Source organism: Lycium barbarum, chromosome 9 (assembly GCF_019175385.1).
Source record: "Lycium barbarum isolate Lr01 chromosome 9, ASM1917538v2, whole genome shotgun sequence".
Lineage (NCBI taxonomy): Eukaryota > Viridiplantae > Streptophyta > Magnoliopsida > Solanales > Solanaceae > Lycium > Lycium barbarum.
The window spans coordinates 102,872,384-102,886,097 of NC_083345.1; the positions used below are offsets into that span (position 1 = coordinate 102,872,384).

At 38.9% G+C, this 13,714-nt stretch overlaps 1 protein-coding gene across 1 annotated transcript; it reads left to right on the forward strand.

Moving 5' to 3' along the window:
* Nucleotides 1-10,146: 10,146 nt before the first annotated feature.
* Nucleotides 10,147-12,514, forward strand: LOC132612093 (uncharacterized). The gene is made up of 5 exons (XM_060326435.1): nt 10,147-10,461; nt 10,578-11,173; nt 11,266-11,624; nt 12,237-12,328; nt 12,461-12,514. The coding sequence occupies exons 1-5, from the start codon at nt 10,147-10,149 to the stop codon at nt 12,512-12,514; spliced, it is 1,416 nt and encodes a 471-aa protein (XP_060182418.1).
* The last annotated feature ends 1,200 nt before the right edge of the window (nt 12,515-13,714 follow it).

Genomic DNA, 13,714 nt, shown 5'->3' on the forward strand with positions numbered 1-13,714 from the left:
CATATCTGCAAGCACATCTTGTTGTCCACATTTTCCAACAAATAATAATTAGTAAATTTTGGATCATCATCTTGTGCATTTTATTCTTAGTTTAAGTCTGCCACCAATCATGTAGAAAAAAATCTAGCAGGCTTGAATTGATAGTTGATTCCTAGAGGTTGTCCAAAAAACAACTTCCATAGGACAAATGCAAGATCACTCTCAAAGAAAAATGATGAATAGTCTTCGGCTGAGCATTTGTGCAACATAAGCAATCAACTGACATATCCACAAATCTGCAAATAGAATTATTAGTGAAATGTAGCTTACTCTTGCCAAGCCCTGAAAATCAAATGATCTTTTGATATGTGAACTCTGCCGCCATTCCAAGCATCCTTGTTTGAAAAAATTCCATCAGCTGCTGGTTCCATATGAGATAATCCTTTTTTACATTTGATTCAATTTTGATGGTGTTGATATGTTGGCACAACCAATGAGACAGAATATCACTCAACCTCTGAGTGTCCCATCCATGGTTTATGACGAAAGTTCGAACTCTGGTGCTGCTAGAATCAAGATAGTCCGGACAGTATTGAGTAACGGCACCATATCCAGTACAATTATTCCACCAGGAGCTGCATTGCCCATTTTGAATACTCCATTTCATTTAATGTTGTTGAAGATTGTGACAATAAAGAGTCAGAGGATAATGGCTAACTACGGAGAATCGGGTCTATCTATAGATTTCTTAGATGACTAATTAGTTTGAAGATTCTATTTATATTTATCTTTGCTGTAGTCCAACTAGAACTCAGCGTGAAGTCCCGTATTCGAATGTATAAATAGATGAAAAGGTGTATTATGTAACGTACAAGAAATACGTACAATAATTAATCTTTTATTCTCTCTCTTCCCTATAACTTGTGTTTTTTCACACGGTATCAAAGCATAACTAAAACGCAATACTAAAAAATCACATTTTTCCAATTCAAATTTCGAGTGAAAAATGTTCGGCGGGTATTTCTCACTTAATGTCAGTAAGAAAAAACTAAAATTTCACACAGAAATATTAGGAAGTTTTCAGGGTTTCAATGGACACTTATTTCTCATCATGTGTTTTTTCCCGCAAGCTGATTCGATGAGAATTAAATGAAAAAATTATATTTTATAACACACTTCCTACTAAATATCGGTGAAGAAAACCTATATTTCTAGTAGTGACTAGGCAACATCTAAACAAAACCATATTCATCTCAAATCGAACATGACTAGAATATCTTCATCCACAGTTTCCTTGTTCCTATCGCTAGGCTCTCTACACCATCAATTGCTTCATGTTCTTTCGAAATACGCGACATCCTCAGATCAGGGTCAGAGCTACATCCCTAGCTATGGGTTCCGACGAATCAAATAAATTTTGCTTAAATTTTATATTTGTATTAGAAAATGCATTAAATATGTATAAATATATAATTGTGAACTCAGGAACTAAGCCGAGATATGAGTTTGATGGAAAATTCAGGCCCATAAACTTTAAATTTCTAGCTGCCCATCCTCTATTTGAAGAGGAAAAAATGAGCAGCTGTATATACTCCATCAATCCCAATTTATGTGGCCCTATATATATATATATATATTTTTAGTGTATCCTAAAGAGAATGTCACCTTTTTATAATTGAAACAACTTAACTTTATAATTTCTCTTTTACCCTTAATGAAATTATTTATGACACAAAACTATTTAAGGTTTGTTTTAGACTATAAATTTCAAAATTATCTTTGTGTAAGTCAAATGGTGCCACATAAATTAAGATGGAGTGAGCAATAATTAAGTATATATCCAGTCATGCTTTCATCTCCAAGTTATGAGGAGAGGATCATCGTAACAATCGAATCATAAATCTTCCCCAAAAACTAGCAAGGCTTTATAATTAGATGAAGATGTCAAAGACGCACCCTTTATCCCTTTGAAGGGGCATATATATATATATATATATATATATATATATATATATATATATATATATTCATCTGCTATTTTATTTTTTCCTTCAAATTATGAATATTGGTTGGAGATATATATATATAATCTCCAAGTTGTGAGGAGAGGATCATCGTCACAATCGAATCATAAGTCTTCCCAGAATCTAGCGAGGCTTCGGATAAAGGTGTCAATGCACCCTTTAATCCGTTGAAGGGGCAAATATCTTCAACCAATATTCATAATTGTTGCGTTCTTTTCGTTTTCAAAATACTACAGTAGTTTTGCTGTTTCATTTAATGTGAGGATGTTTGATGGAATATCTAGTCTAGTTAAAAAAGAGAGAAATTTTAGAAACCTCTGGTTTGAAACATGCATGTGATGTTAGTATGACATTTATGTCTGCAATAATGCTATTAAATGGTGGGATAATAAAAATCCCGGGTTAACTTGTGAATTATTTTATCCTGTATTTGGTTTTGAATATTAATTATTTTTATTAAAGTAGTTAATTAGCTATCTCATATGAAAGATGGGAAAACTAAATTTTGTATTAAAGTAGTTGATTAGCTATCTCATATGAAAGGTGGATAACGAAACTCATGGGATGTACCATCCCACCTACCAAACTACCGTTCAGGTGTAATTTTGGCCCTTTTCCGTTTTTTTAATTAAAAATAAACTAAATGACTTTTAAAAAATAATAAAATTGTCATCGAAAAGGGCATATTTGCACCATTTGTGTACCGGCATGGATATATATGCATCACTTTTTTAACGAGGGTTATCTCTACCCTAAATTATAAAGTTGGGGGTATATTTGCACCTTTGCCCTATTCTTTATAATACAATTTTTCTTGTGTTTTCTGTTTTTTCCAAAGTATACCGAAAAAGATTATTTTTTAGGAAAATAAGTACATTTCGTCTGACATTGAATTAATCAATATTTTGCCACCGGGGCAGTCTCACGTAAGACTGGCGAAAATATTATTATTTGAGCAGTCTATAGCTTTTTCTTTAATTATGATTTTTAGAAAATTTTAAAGTATTTTAGCAATGAATTTGTGATATATATGATAAATAGTGTAAATATGTAGTAAAAGAATATTTTGTAAATCTTCTATTTTAGGTTAGTATAGTTTGTATCCTAATAGGACATTGTAACTATGGTATATTTACCAACTCAATCAATGAGAATAATCACGGAATTAATCTCTTTCATGGTATCAGATACTAGGGTTTCTTTTCCTTCTCTTCCGCTGCCCTAATTCTCCGACGTCCTCTACCCACTTTTCCGACGTCTTCTTCTTCTTCTTCGGTTTCCGTCCATTTTTCTTGCCTTCCATCAATGGCAGACACCAAGTTCCATCCTGCTTTGGCTGTCTCCAACATCAAGAATCACATCCCAATTATTCTTGAGATGGAAACGGATCATTATTCGGCTTGGGCCGAATTATTCAAACTTCATGCCCGGTCTCACCGTGTCCTTTCCCACATTCTGCCAACCGGAAAGGAGAAGGATCCTACCACCGACGACGAAAAGGAGTTGTGGTCCACTTTGGATGCCACGGTACTTCAATGGGTATATGCAACCATCTCCACGGACTTATTGCATACAATCATCGAACAAGACCTATCGGCAAAGGAGGCCTGGGATCGCCTCCGTAATCTTTTTCAAGACAACAAAAACTCCCGTGTCGTTGCTTTGGAACATGATTTCTCTCATGTCAAGATGCGGGATTTTTCAAACGCTTCGGTGTATTGCCAACGTCTCAAGACCTTGGCCGATCAACTTAAGAGTGTGGGGGCTCCGGTGACCGACAACCGCCTCGTTCTCCAACTGGTGGCTGGACTCCCAGAGGTATACAAGAATTTGGGTACCTACATCCGCCAAAGTAAGCCTCTTCCACCATTCTCCGAAGCTCGGTCAAGTTTGTGCCTTCAGGAAAAGGCGTTGGCTGAAATGTACGATGACTCGCCCGCGGCTATGGTGGCTAATTCCAAACGTGATTTTGATGACTCTTCTCATCTGGAAAATTCTGGTCGTTCTCACCATCATCGGGGCAAAAATAACAACAAAAACCGCGACTCTAGTGGCGGGAATAATAACGGCGGTGGTCGTGGTTCGGGCGGCGGCAGTGGCAGCCGACGCCGTGGAGGACGCCCCTCAGGTGACCAGCAGCAGTGGCAACAACCCTCCTCACCATGGCAGTGGGGTTGGATGCCTCAGTGGGCTCTCCCTTGCCCGTATCCTACCACGCAGTGGGCTCGGCCACAGCAGCAATGGCAGCCGCCATCTTCTTCGACTGGCCCGAGCTCGCTGGCCCAGCCTGGCATTTTGGACTCGCGACCACAGCAGCAGGCATATGCAGCCGCGGGCTCCCCGATGCAATGGACTCCGACGGATATTGAATCGGCCATGCACACGATGACGTTGAACCAACCCGATTCGAATTGGTATATGGATACCGGCGCCACGTCCCATATGACATCCACAAAAGGTACTCTCTCGTCTTATTTTAATTTGAGCAATCGTAATACTGGCATTGTTGTTGGTAATGGTAATTCAATTCCAATTCGAGGTTGTGGTCATGCTAAATTGCCTCCCCCGAACCCTCCTTTATTGTTAAACAATGTCTTTCATGCGCCAAAACTCATAAAGAATTTGATATCGGTTCGTAAATTTACTACTGATAACTATGTGAGTGTTGAATTTGATCCTTATGGGTTTTCTGTGAAGGATTTCCGGACGGGGATGGCTCTCATGAGATGTAATAGTAGGGGTGCTCTCTATCCATTGTCCACCTTCAAATTTTCCACCAATTCACCGTCGACTTTTGCTGCCTTGTCTTCTACCCGTTGGCATGATCGTTTGGGCCACCCGGGAGCTTCTATTTTGGATTTTCTTAGGCGTAATAAAAGCATTGAATGTAATAGTTCTAGTTCATCTAGTATTTGTCATTCTTGCGTTCTTGGTAAACATGTTAAGTTGCCATTTGCTAGTTCTGCTTCCGAAACTTTGTTTCCATTTGACATTATTCATAGTGATTTGTGGACTTCTCCAATTTTGAGTTCTATGGGCCATCGTTATTATGTTATGTTTTTGGATGATTTTACCAACTATTTGTGGACTTTCCCTTTGGCTAGAAAATCTGATGTTTACTCAAAATTCATGTATTTTAAGACCCATATTCTTACTCAATTTGAACGTCCTATCAAAAATGTCCAATGTGATAATGGGAGGGAATATACTAATAGTCAATTCGGAAAATTTTGCGCATCCAATGGGATGTCTTTCCGTCTTTCGTCTCCTCATACATCCTCTCAAAATGGGAAAGCAGAAAGAAAAATTTGTTCACTAAATAATGTCATCCGGACTCTTCTTGCTCATGCCTCCATTCCTCCGTCTTTTTGGCATCATGCATTGCAAATGGCGACGTATCTCATTAATATTTTACCAAGTAAGTTATTGGGTCACAAATCACCTTTAGAGGTCCTTTACCAACGGAAACCATCTTATTCTCATCTCCGAGTCTTTGGGTGTTTATGTTATCCCCTTTTTCCGTCTACTACTATTCACAAGTTGCACCCTCGGTCAACTCCATGTGTCTTTTTGGGATATCCACCAAACCATCGTGGCTACAAATGTTTTGATTTATCCTCAAATAAAATCATTATTTGTCGTCACGTTTTATTTGATGAGACTCAATTTCCGTTTTCCAAAATCCATACTCCGGCTCCCACCTCTTATGACTTCCTTGATGATGGCCTCTCTCCTTACTTGATCCATCATATAGCCGCCAGCCCTCCACCGCTGCCCTGTCCCCCTCCGTCGCTGCCCGTGACTCAGGACCACGCCGACCCCTCCCCACCTGGGCAGCAGCCTCCATCGTCCTCTACGCAGGACCAGTCCGCCCCTCTCCCCCACCAGCTTCCCACCACCCCGCAAAACTCGACCATTTCTCCACCTGTCCAGCCCAATACCCACACACGCATGGTCACTCGTAGTCAGCGTGGGATTTTCAAACCCAAGCACCCATTTAATCTACATGCGGCGGTTACCAAGTCCCCCATACCTCGTAAACCGTTGGATGCGCTACGTGATCCGAATTGGAAATTGGCCATGGATGATGAATATGATGCTCTTATTAAAAATAAGACGTGTGATTTGGTACCCCGTCCACCTAATGTGAATGTTATTCGGTCTATGTGGATTTTTACTCATAAAGAAAAGTCTAATGGTGATTTTGAGAGGCATAAAGCCCGTCTTGTAGGTGATGGCAAAACACAGCAGGTTGGCATTGATTGTGGTGAGACTTTCAGTCCGGTCGTGAAGCCAGCAACGATCCGCACTGTCTTAAGTCTAGCTCTATCTAAATATTGGCCCATTCATCAGTTGGATGTCAAAAATGCATTTCTTCATGGCGAGCTCAAGGAGACGGTTTATATGCATCAGCCTATGGGTTTTAGAGACCCATCTCGTCCCGATTATGTGTGTTTGTTGCGCAAGTCCTTATATGGGCTTAAACAGGCACCGAGAGCTTGGTATAAAAGATTTGCTGACTTTGTTTTTTCCATTGGTTTTGCTAATAGCAGGTCTGACCACTCCTTGTTCATCTATCGCAAAGGGCACCACTTGGCTTACATTTTACTATATGTGGATGATATTATTCTTACTGCTTCTTCAGATGCTCTCCGCTGTTCTATTATGGGCCTTCTTGGCTCAGAATTTGCTATGAAGGACTTAGGTCCTTTGAACTATTTTCTTGGCATTGCGGTGACCCGTCACAAGGGTGGTATGTTTCTATCACAACGAAGTTATGCTACGGACATTATTGAACGTGCAGGAATGTCCTCGTGTAAGCCTTCTTCCACTCCGGTTGACACTAAACCGAAGGTCAGTGCCTCTTTTGGCGATCTGTGTGACGATCCCACTCATTTTCGGAGCCTTGCAGGTGCTCTTCAGTATCTTACCTTCACCAGACCGGATATTTCTTATGCTGTACAGCAAATTTGTCTTCATATGCATGCTCCACGAGATACGCATATGCTTGCTCTTAAGCGGATTATTCGGTATATTCAGGGTACTCTTGATCATGGTTTTCATCTCTACTCATCTTCAGTTACTGATTTGGTTTCATACACTGATGCTAATTAGGGGGGGGGGGGGGGGGGATGTCCAGACACCAGACGCTCGACGTCGGGTTATTGCGTGTTTTTGGGAGATAATTTGATATCCTGGTCATCTAAGCGCCAACCTACTCTTTCCCGCTCTAGTGCGGAAGCAGAATATAGGGGGGTTGCTAATGTTGTCTCTGAATCATGCTGGATACGTAACCTCCTCTTGGAACTACATTGTCCGATCCCTAAGGCTACTTTAGTTTATTGTGATAATGTCAGTGCCATTTACCTGTCAGGAAATCCAGTCCAACATCAGCGCACCAAGCACATTGAGATGGATATACATTTTGTTCGTGAAAAGGTGGCGCGCGGCCACGTCCGTGTCCTTCATGTTCCGTCCCGATATCAGCTCGCCGATATTTTCACTAAAGGACTGCCACAGGTCTTATTTGAAGATTTTCGGGACAGTCTCAGCGTTCGTAAACCTCCCGTTTCGACTGCGGGGGTGTGATAAATAGTGTAAATATGTAGTAAAAGAATATTTTGTAAATCTTCTATTTTAGGTTAGTATAGTTTGTATCCTAATAGGACATTGTAACTATGGTATATTTACCAACTCAATCAATGAGAATAATCACGGAATTAATCTCTTTTAATATATACTACTAATTTCTTTTTTACATAATCTTATAGTAGGGAGTGACCCTAAAAAAAAAATCTTATATAGGTAAATTTCATTTTAGGAGAAATAAAATAACTCAACATTTTATTTCTCATAGAAATGTTAATGTGTCCATCTTCAGGCTCCATATTCATTCATTCTTTCTTGACAAAATGAGTAACTTATGATCAACTACAATTATAATAAAACTTCAGTGGCATGAAAGTTAGTTTTGCATGAATAACGTCTGGAAATTTCAATTTGCTAATTGTAGTAAATGAAAATGAAGCATTGAGGCAGACACAAAATTTAAAGAATAAAAACGCAATTAACAACCATCTCATGGTGGGCTCTCTTACGGAATATAAGGATGTTGGTCTGATCTCGAAGCGGTCATGTTTGGCGTTGTTTCTTGGATTTGCTGTGTTTGACAATTCAATCTTTTTTTCGGTAGTGTCAGCTCCCAGGATTTCTTGGAAGGATATCCAAAACCATGTGATGTTATAATATAGATACAGATTAAAGAGCAATGCAAATAAATCACACAATCTATCATATACTCCCTCCGTTCCAAAAAATTATCTTTCTTTCTTTTTTAGTCTGTTCTAAAAAAATTGATAGCTTTCTATATTTAGAAATAATTTAACTTTATTAGATGATTTACAGTCAGACAAATATCTAAGGCTTGTTTTGGACCATACATTTCAAAAGTCTTCCTTTATTTCTTAAACTTTATGTTAAGTAAAATTAGGACTATCTTTTTAGGACGGGGAGAGTAATAATATATCATGAATCAATATTTTTATGTGACACTCCATGAACCAGGGGACCTAGAAAATCATCTCGCAATATTTCTACATCTGAATCTTAGTGATCCTGAACTAGCTTATGGACGGGTACAGCCTGACGACCAACATAAGGAGCTAGTTACCCTAGAAAGTCCAAAATTTTCTCAATTGGATCATCACACTGTTGGAGCTAGTTTGCTCTGACTAGGCTAGGGGAAGCAGCTCTTATACAACTGAATGAATTGGAGCATGTGCTCGCCCAGTGGCCCTTCCACGTTCTTGATTACCCCTAGCATTAGCACCCTAACCTCGAATACTCTGTCCATGACCTTTACCTCTGCCTTTTCCCTTCCCTTCCCTGTAGCTTTGCTATTGATGCAAATAAAACCGCTGAAGGCACCCCTTGATGATTAGTTGTTGGTATTCTAGCATTGTCAGCAGTATAGGAGGAAGTCAATCTTGATCTAACCATCCTATTTTTGTAATGAGAGGTAAGAAATTGTTAGAACTCAAACGTTTCATTTAACGAACGATATAATAAGGAAAGAAGGAATTTTTTCTAATATGTCTGATAATCTCCCGAGTATTAATTAGATGTGGCATCTACACACCAATACGTAACACTCTACAAGTCACCACTCGTAACTCCCTAGGACCCCTAAATCTAGTTGCTCTGACACCAACTTGTCATGCTCCCAAAGTAGGTAGGACATGATTTGATGAGTTATGACATTTCATAGTTTTGATAATTTAACAAACATGTCAAGGACCGGGTCCTTGATCAGGTCCCTTGAAGACTGTACATCACATGACAGCTGTAAAACTGTGTGCACTGTTTCGTCAGGCAGTATCACAGCAGCACAGCTTTATGCATGCTAAAAGCTAAAGACCAGTGTAACGTCTCTATTAAGGTCACATGCATCTCACACGATCCTCACATGCTCTCATTTGAGTTCTTATTTAAAAAACATGTTGGCACTGTTTAACCTATCACTTGAAAACCTTAATATCCAGATCTTTACAAGTGCAGCCGCCACATTCTCTTGGTGCTTTCAAGAACAAAGCTAAGACAAGTTCAAGGACCATATCTCAACAGTAGAAGATGTTTTGAGTCCTAGAGTTGTCTAGTCTTTATCTTTATGATCTCTATATTGTAAACCTACACTTCTTCAAGATATTTTTTGTAGGTATTTAGTTCTTATCAAGCTTTTGTTGTAAACACTTAGCTAGAGTTAGTCAAAGTGGTGTTAAGGTTCAGCTAGAGTTGGTTGAATCAGTTTGGTGCTTAACTAGAGTTAGTCAAGAAGGTACTTGCAATAGAGTTATTGTAAGGAGAGGCATTAGTGGTCTAATTCCTAGGTTGTAAAAGCTTGTAATATGAAACATTGCTCAGTTTAGTGAAGCTGGAAATCCTACTGAGGTAGGTCGTGGTTTTTAATCCCTTGAGCAAGGAGTTTTTCACATAAATTTCTTGCCTTAGTTACTTCGTGTATTTATCTGTGAAAACAGTTCAGGGACCAGGTCCCTTAAACTGTTTTAGTGGATTCATCATTCTAACAATTGGTATCAGGGCAGGTTCTTTCTAAAAGGGTAACACCTAGAAAGGATCTCTCATTATGTCTGATCCACCAAGTCTTGAGAAAGGAGAATATATCAATAGGCCACCAAGATTCAATGGACAGCATTATGAATGGTGGAAGACAAGAACACAAGATTTCATCATAGGACATGACTCAGAGTTGTGGGACATCATCTGTGATGGTTCTCACTCTCCTACGGATGTTTGTGTGAGCAGTGTTGCAACAAATCCAAAGATAAAGGATGAACAAAATGATGCTAATAGGGAGATAGTTCAAAAGGATATCAAAGCCAAAAACATACTTATTAGCAGTCTGGGATCAGAAGAATACAATTTTAATTTATTGCCCATTGTAAAACTGCTAAACACATCTGGAAGGCTCTCTAAAATACTTATGAAGGAATCAATAGAGCAAAGTAGTCCAGGGTTAAGATGTTTACTACTGAATATGAGTTCTTCAAAATGAAGGATAGTGAGTCAATTTTTGATATGTATGCTAGATTCTCCTCAATCATTGACGAGCTTCGTTCTCTGGGTAAAGGATATGAGGAAGAGTCCCTTAACCGCAAACTATTGTGGGCATTGCCAATATCATGGGAAAAGAAAGTGTGTACCATAGTTGAATCTGAAGATTTGGCAAATCTAACTCTTGATGAGCTTATATACAATCTCAAGACCTATGAGCTAGAAACGAAAGATGAAGAAAACAAGAAACGAAGAAAGAAGAAGAGGAAAGTTACCAAGGGTGAGAACAAAAATAACCCAGGAAATGAGGAGTCTGAATTAACTCTTATTACAGAGGAACTGTCGAAGATAGGATGCTGTCGCAGAAATGCTCAAGAAGGAAAGGAAAAGAACCAGGTCCTGGTCGACAAGCTCAATTCAAAACCTGTTGGTGACATCATGGTAGAAGAGGCTCTGGCTGCTTGGGAAGATACTTCAGAAAAATCTGAAGATGAAAATGATGTTGTGGAGGCATCCTCGATGATATTGACAGGGAAGCTTCACGATATGATTCCTTTCTTGCACTTGTGGCAAAATCTGAAGATGAGGATGATAATGAGGTAAATCTTCTTAATGTTCAAGGAAATCTAAAAAACTACTCCCAAAAGAAGTTAATATCTTTTAAAAATGTATTGATTGATGTATGTCATAGATTTGTAAATGAGAAAAACACTCTAAATAAGGAAGCTGATGTTTTAGAACAAGCAAGAGATGATATAGCAGTCACTATAATGAATCTAAGGGAACAAGTTGAGGAATTGTCTAGAGATAAAGCTCTGTTAAACAGCCAAATGAAAAAATGGATAAACACGCCTTGGAGAAAACAAGAGGGGGATGGCAGTAAGACTCATCTTGAGATTGAAAGCAAACTTGAAAAGGCCAGGATGAGCCTCACTGATGAAGTAGATAAGAATAGACTACTTCAAAAGGAGCTAAAACAAGTCAAAACTGAACTTAAGAAGTCACTCCTTTGGACCTTGCCCTTGGATGAAACTACTGCTATGCGCAATGGTAATGATAGAAAACAGAGTTTTGGTGCTAAAAAGGTCAAGAATCCCTAAAATATGAAGGGTGAATGTTTCTCTGTGACTCAAAACTGGCGGTGCACTCATTATGATCATGCTGCTTATTATGAGGACTTGAGTAAAGCAAAAGCTAAGTCTGTATAGAGAAACAGAGAGGATGTTGAGAACAGATCGAGAAAATAGGGACCTGGTCCCCGTAAGAAGAAGAGTGTGTTACCAGTATGGGCGAATAGACATCTAGTTCACCCATTCTATCAGTACTTCGGACCCAAATTAGTTTGAGTTCCTAAGTCCAATAAGTGATCATGTATAAAGGTTGGAGTGAGAGGGGGGCAGTCAACAGTGGTTGGTACATGGTGACTACTCTGAGCAAATGATTGAAGAAATGGAGAATCTTCTCTCACTCAAAGCCTTAAAAAGTGGGAGCGTGTCAAGTATTATCATGAAGAAATAATGTACTCTTTGTGTGAGCAAAAATTGGTAAGACACTCTCCTATAGAATTGAATGTGCGTACTAAGTTGAAGATTTGAACCACAAGTGTGTTGAGTTGTGTCAACCGCAGGGAGTTCAATATGATAAACCTCATTTTTTTAACAGATGGATACTTGATCTCTCTTAGTGATGTAAATGAGAAGGATACTGGCTCTGAAGGCATATCACTAGAACTGAGATTTGCAAGTTCTCTTCTGGTAAATCAACTTATGATGAAGAACCCAGTCCTTATGAGATCGATAGCAAATAACAACAAGTTATGTCTAAGAAAAGACTCTTAAAATATGTCAAGATGTTTCTGATGAAAGATGTTATTTTCATAATGACAGAGGAGGACAGAGCAAAAAGTTGAAACGATGATTCAAGCTGAGGATAGCAAATGAAGAAGGTATAGCAAAGTGTTTAGAAGATGTAAAAGAACCTGCTTCTTTCGGCATTTGCAGCCGAGCTCCACCTAAGTCTGAAGATGTTACTTCTGATGGACTTTGGGCATAAAAAATTCCTCTTAAAATTGACATGGGAGGAAAAAAAAGAAGGGTGTCTAGCTCATGGACAGTAATTCTTAAGAAGGAATGGAAAATAAGGAAAATCTTCTCCTGGTTTTGCCATTAGTAGTCATCAGAAGGTACTTTGATCAGTCACCTCAAGTGCAATCAAGGATTTGCTCAAAGGGTCAAGATGAAGGATGTTAAGATCACTGAGGTGTCAAGTGAATCTTTATTGCATGCAAACAGCCAGAAACCACCAACCCCTGTACTAAGTGCTGAGATGGATGGTAAAATTCAACCAAGTTCAAAAGGGTTCTCTTTGATAATAGCTAAGAGGGGACAGCAGTATCTTAAATGAAGGAAGGACCTGGTCCCTACTCTTCCTCAGGAGATAACATCAGTCTGTTGGATATGCTGAAGTCTTTTGAACTGGATTCCTTATGAATTTGAAGAGTACTCACGGAATGAGATATCTTAAGTGAATATGGATGACCCTTTAGATACAAATAAGTAAATGACACGACTTGAATATGCAATCAGAGATGTCACCAAACCTTGAAATGGTATGTAATCTACAGAATTTGAGCAAAAGAGAGGCAGCAGTCTTGATGATATGTTATATCACTTTCTGAAGGAAAATGTGAAGAAAATGAAATTCTACATAAGGGTCTGCACCATATACCAGTTTGCACGCTTCTTCATCAAGGCTCTGAGTTGGGTGCATATCGAAAGAAATCAGTTAGAGTTGGTTTTGTTCAAGATCGTCTAATAGTTCCTCAGAGACTGACTATGATAAGAGAAAAGGTACAATGCGAAGAGAAAAGGTACAATGCGTGAAGTGTTTTTTGGAGATATCTAACTCACTGCTATACCATAACAGGTATGCTCACGTGGCAATCTCAGGACAACCTAACATTGGAGACATAGCACTCATCAGCATTTTTGCCTAAGCTGTTGTCAAAAGTGTCAAGGGACCAGGTCCCTCTGACTCAGGTTAGTAGTCTTTTCAAGCACTTACATACTTTTTAATTTTTCCTAAAGGCCATGTCACTATTAGTTCCCGCCTCTTCTAAAATGAGCCAAATTGCTTCATCT

Bases quoted from the DNA above. Each gene is read 5' to 3' on its own strand.
- LOC132612093 (XM_060326435.1), top strand. From the start codon at position 10,147: ATGTCTGATCCACCAAGTCTTGAGAAAGGAGAATATATCAATAGGCCA. The intron at 10,462-10,577 runs GTAAAACTGCTA...TTCAAAATGAAG, and splicing joins ATTTTAATTTATTGCCCATT to GATAGTGAGTCAATTTTTGA. The intron at 11,625-12,236 runs GTAATGATAGAA...TTTTTTTAACAG, and splicing joins AACTACTGCTATGCGCAATG to ATGGATACTTGATCTCTCTT.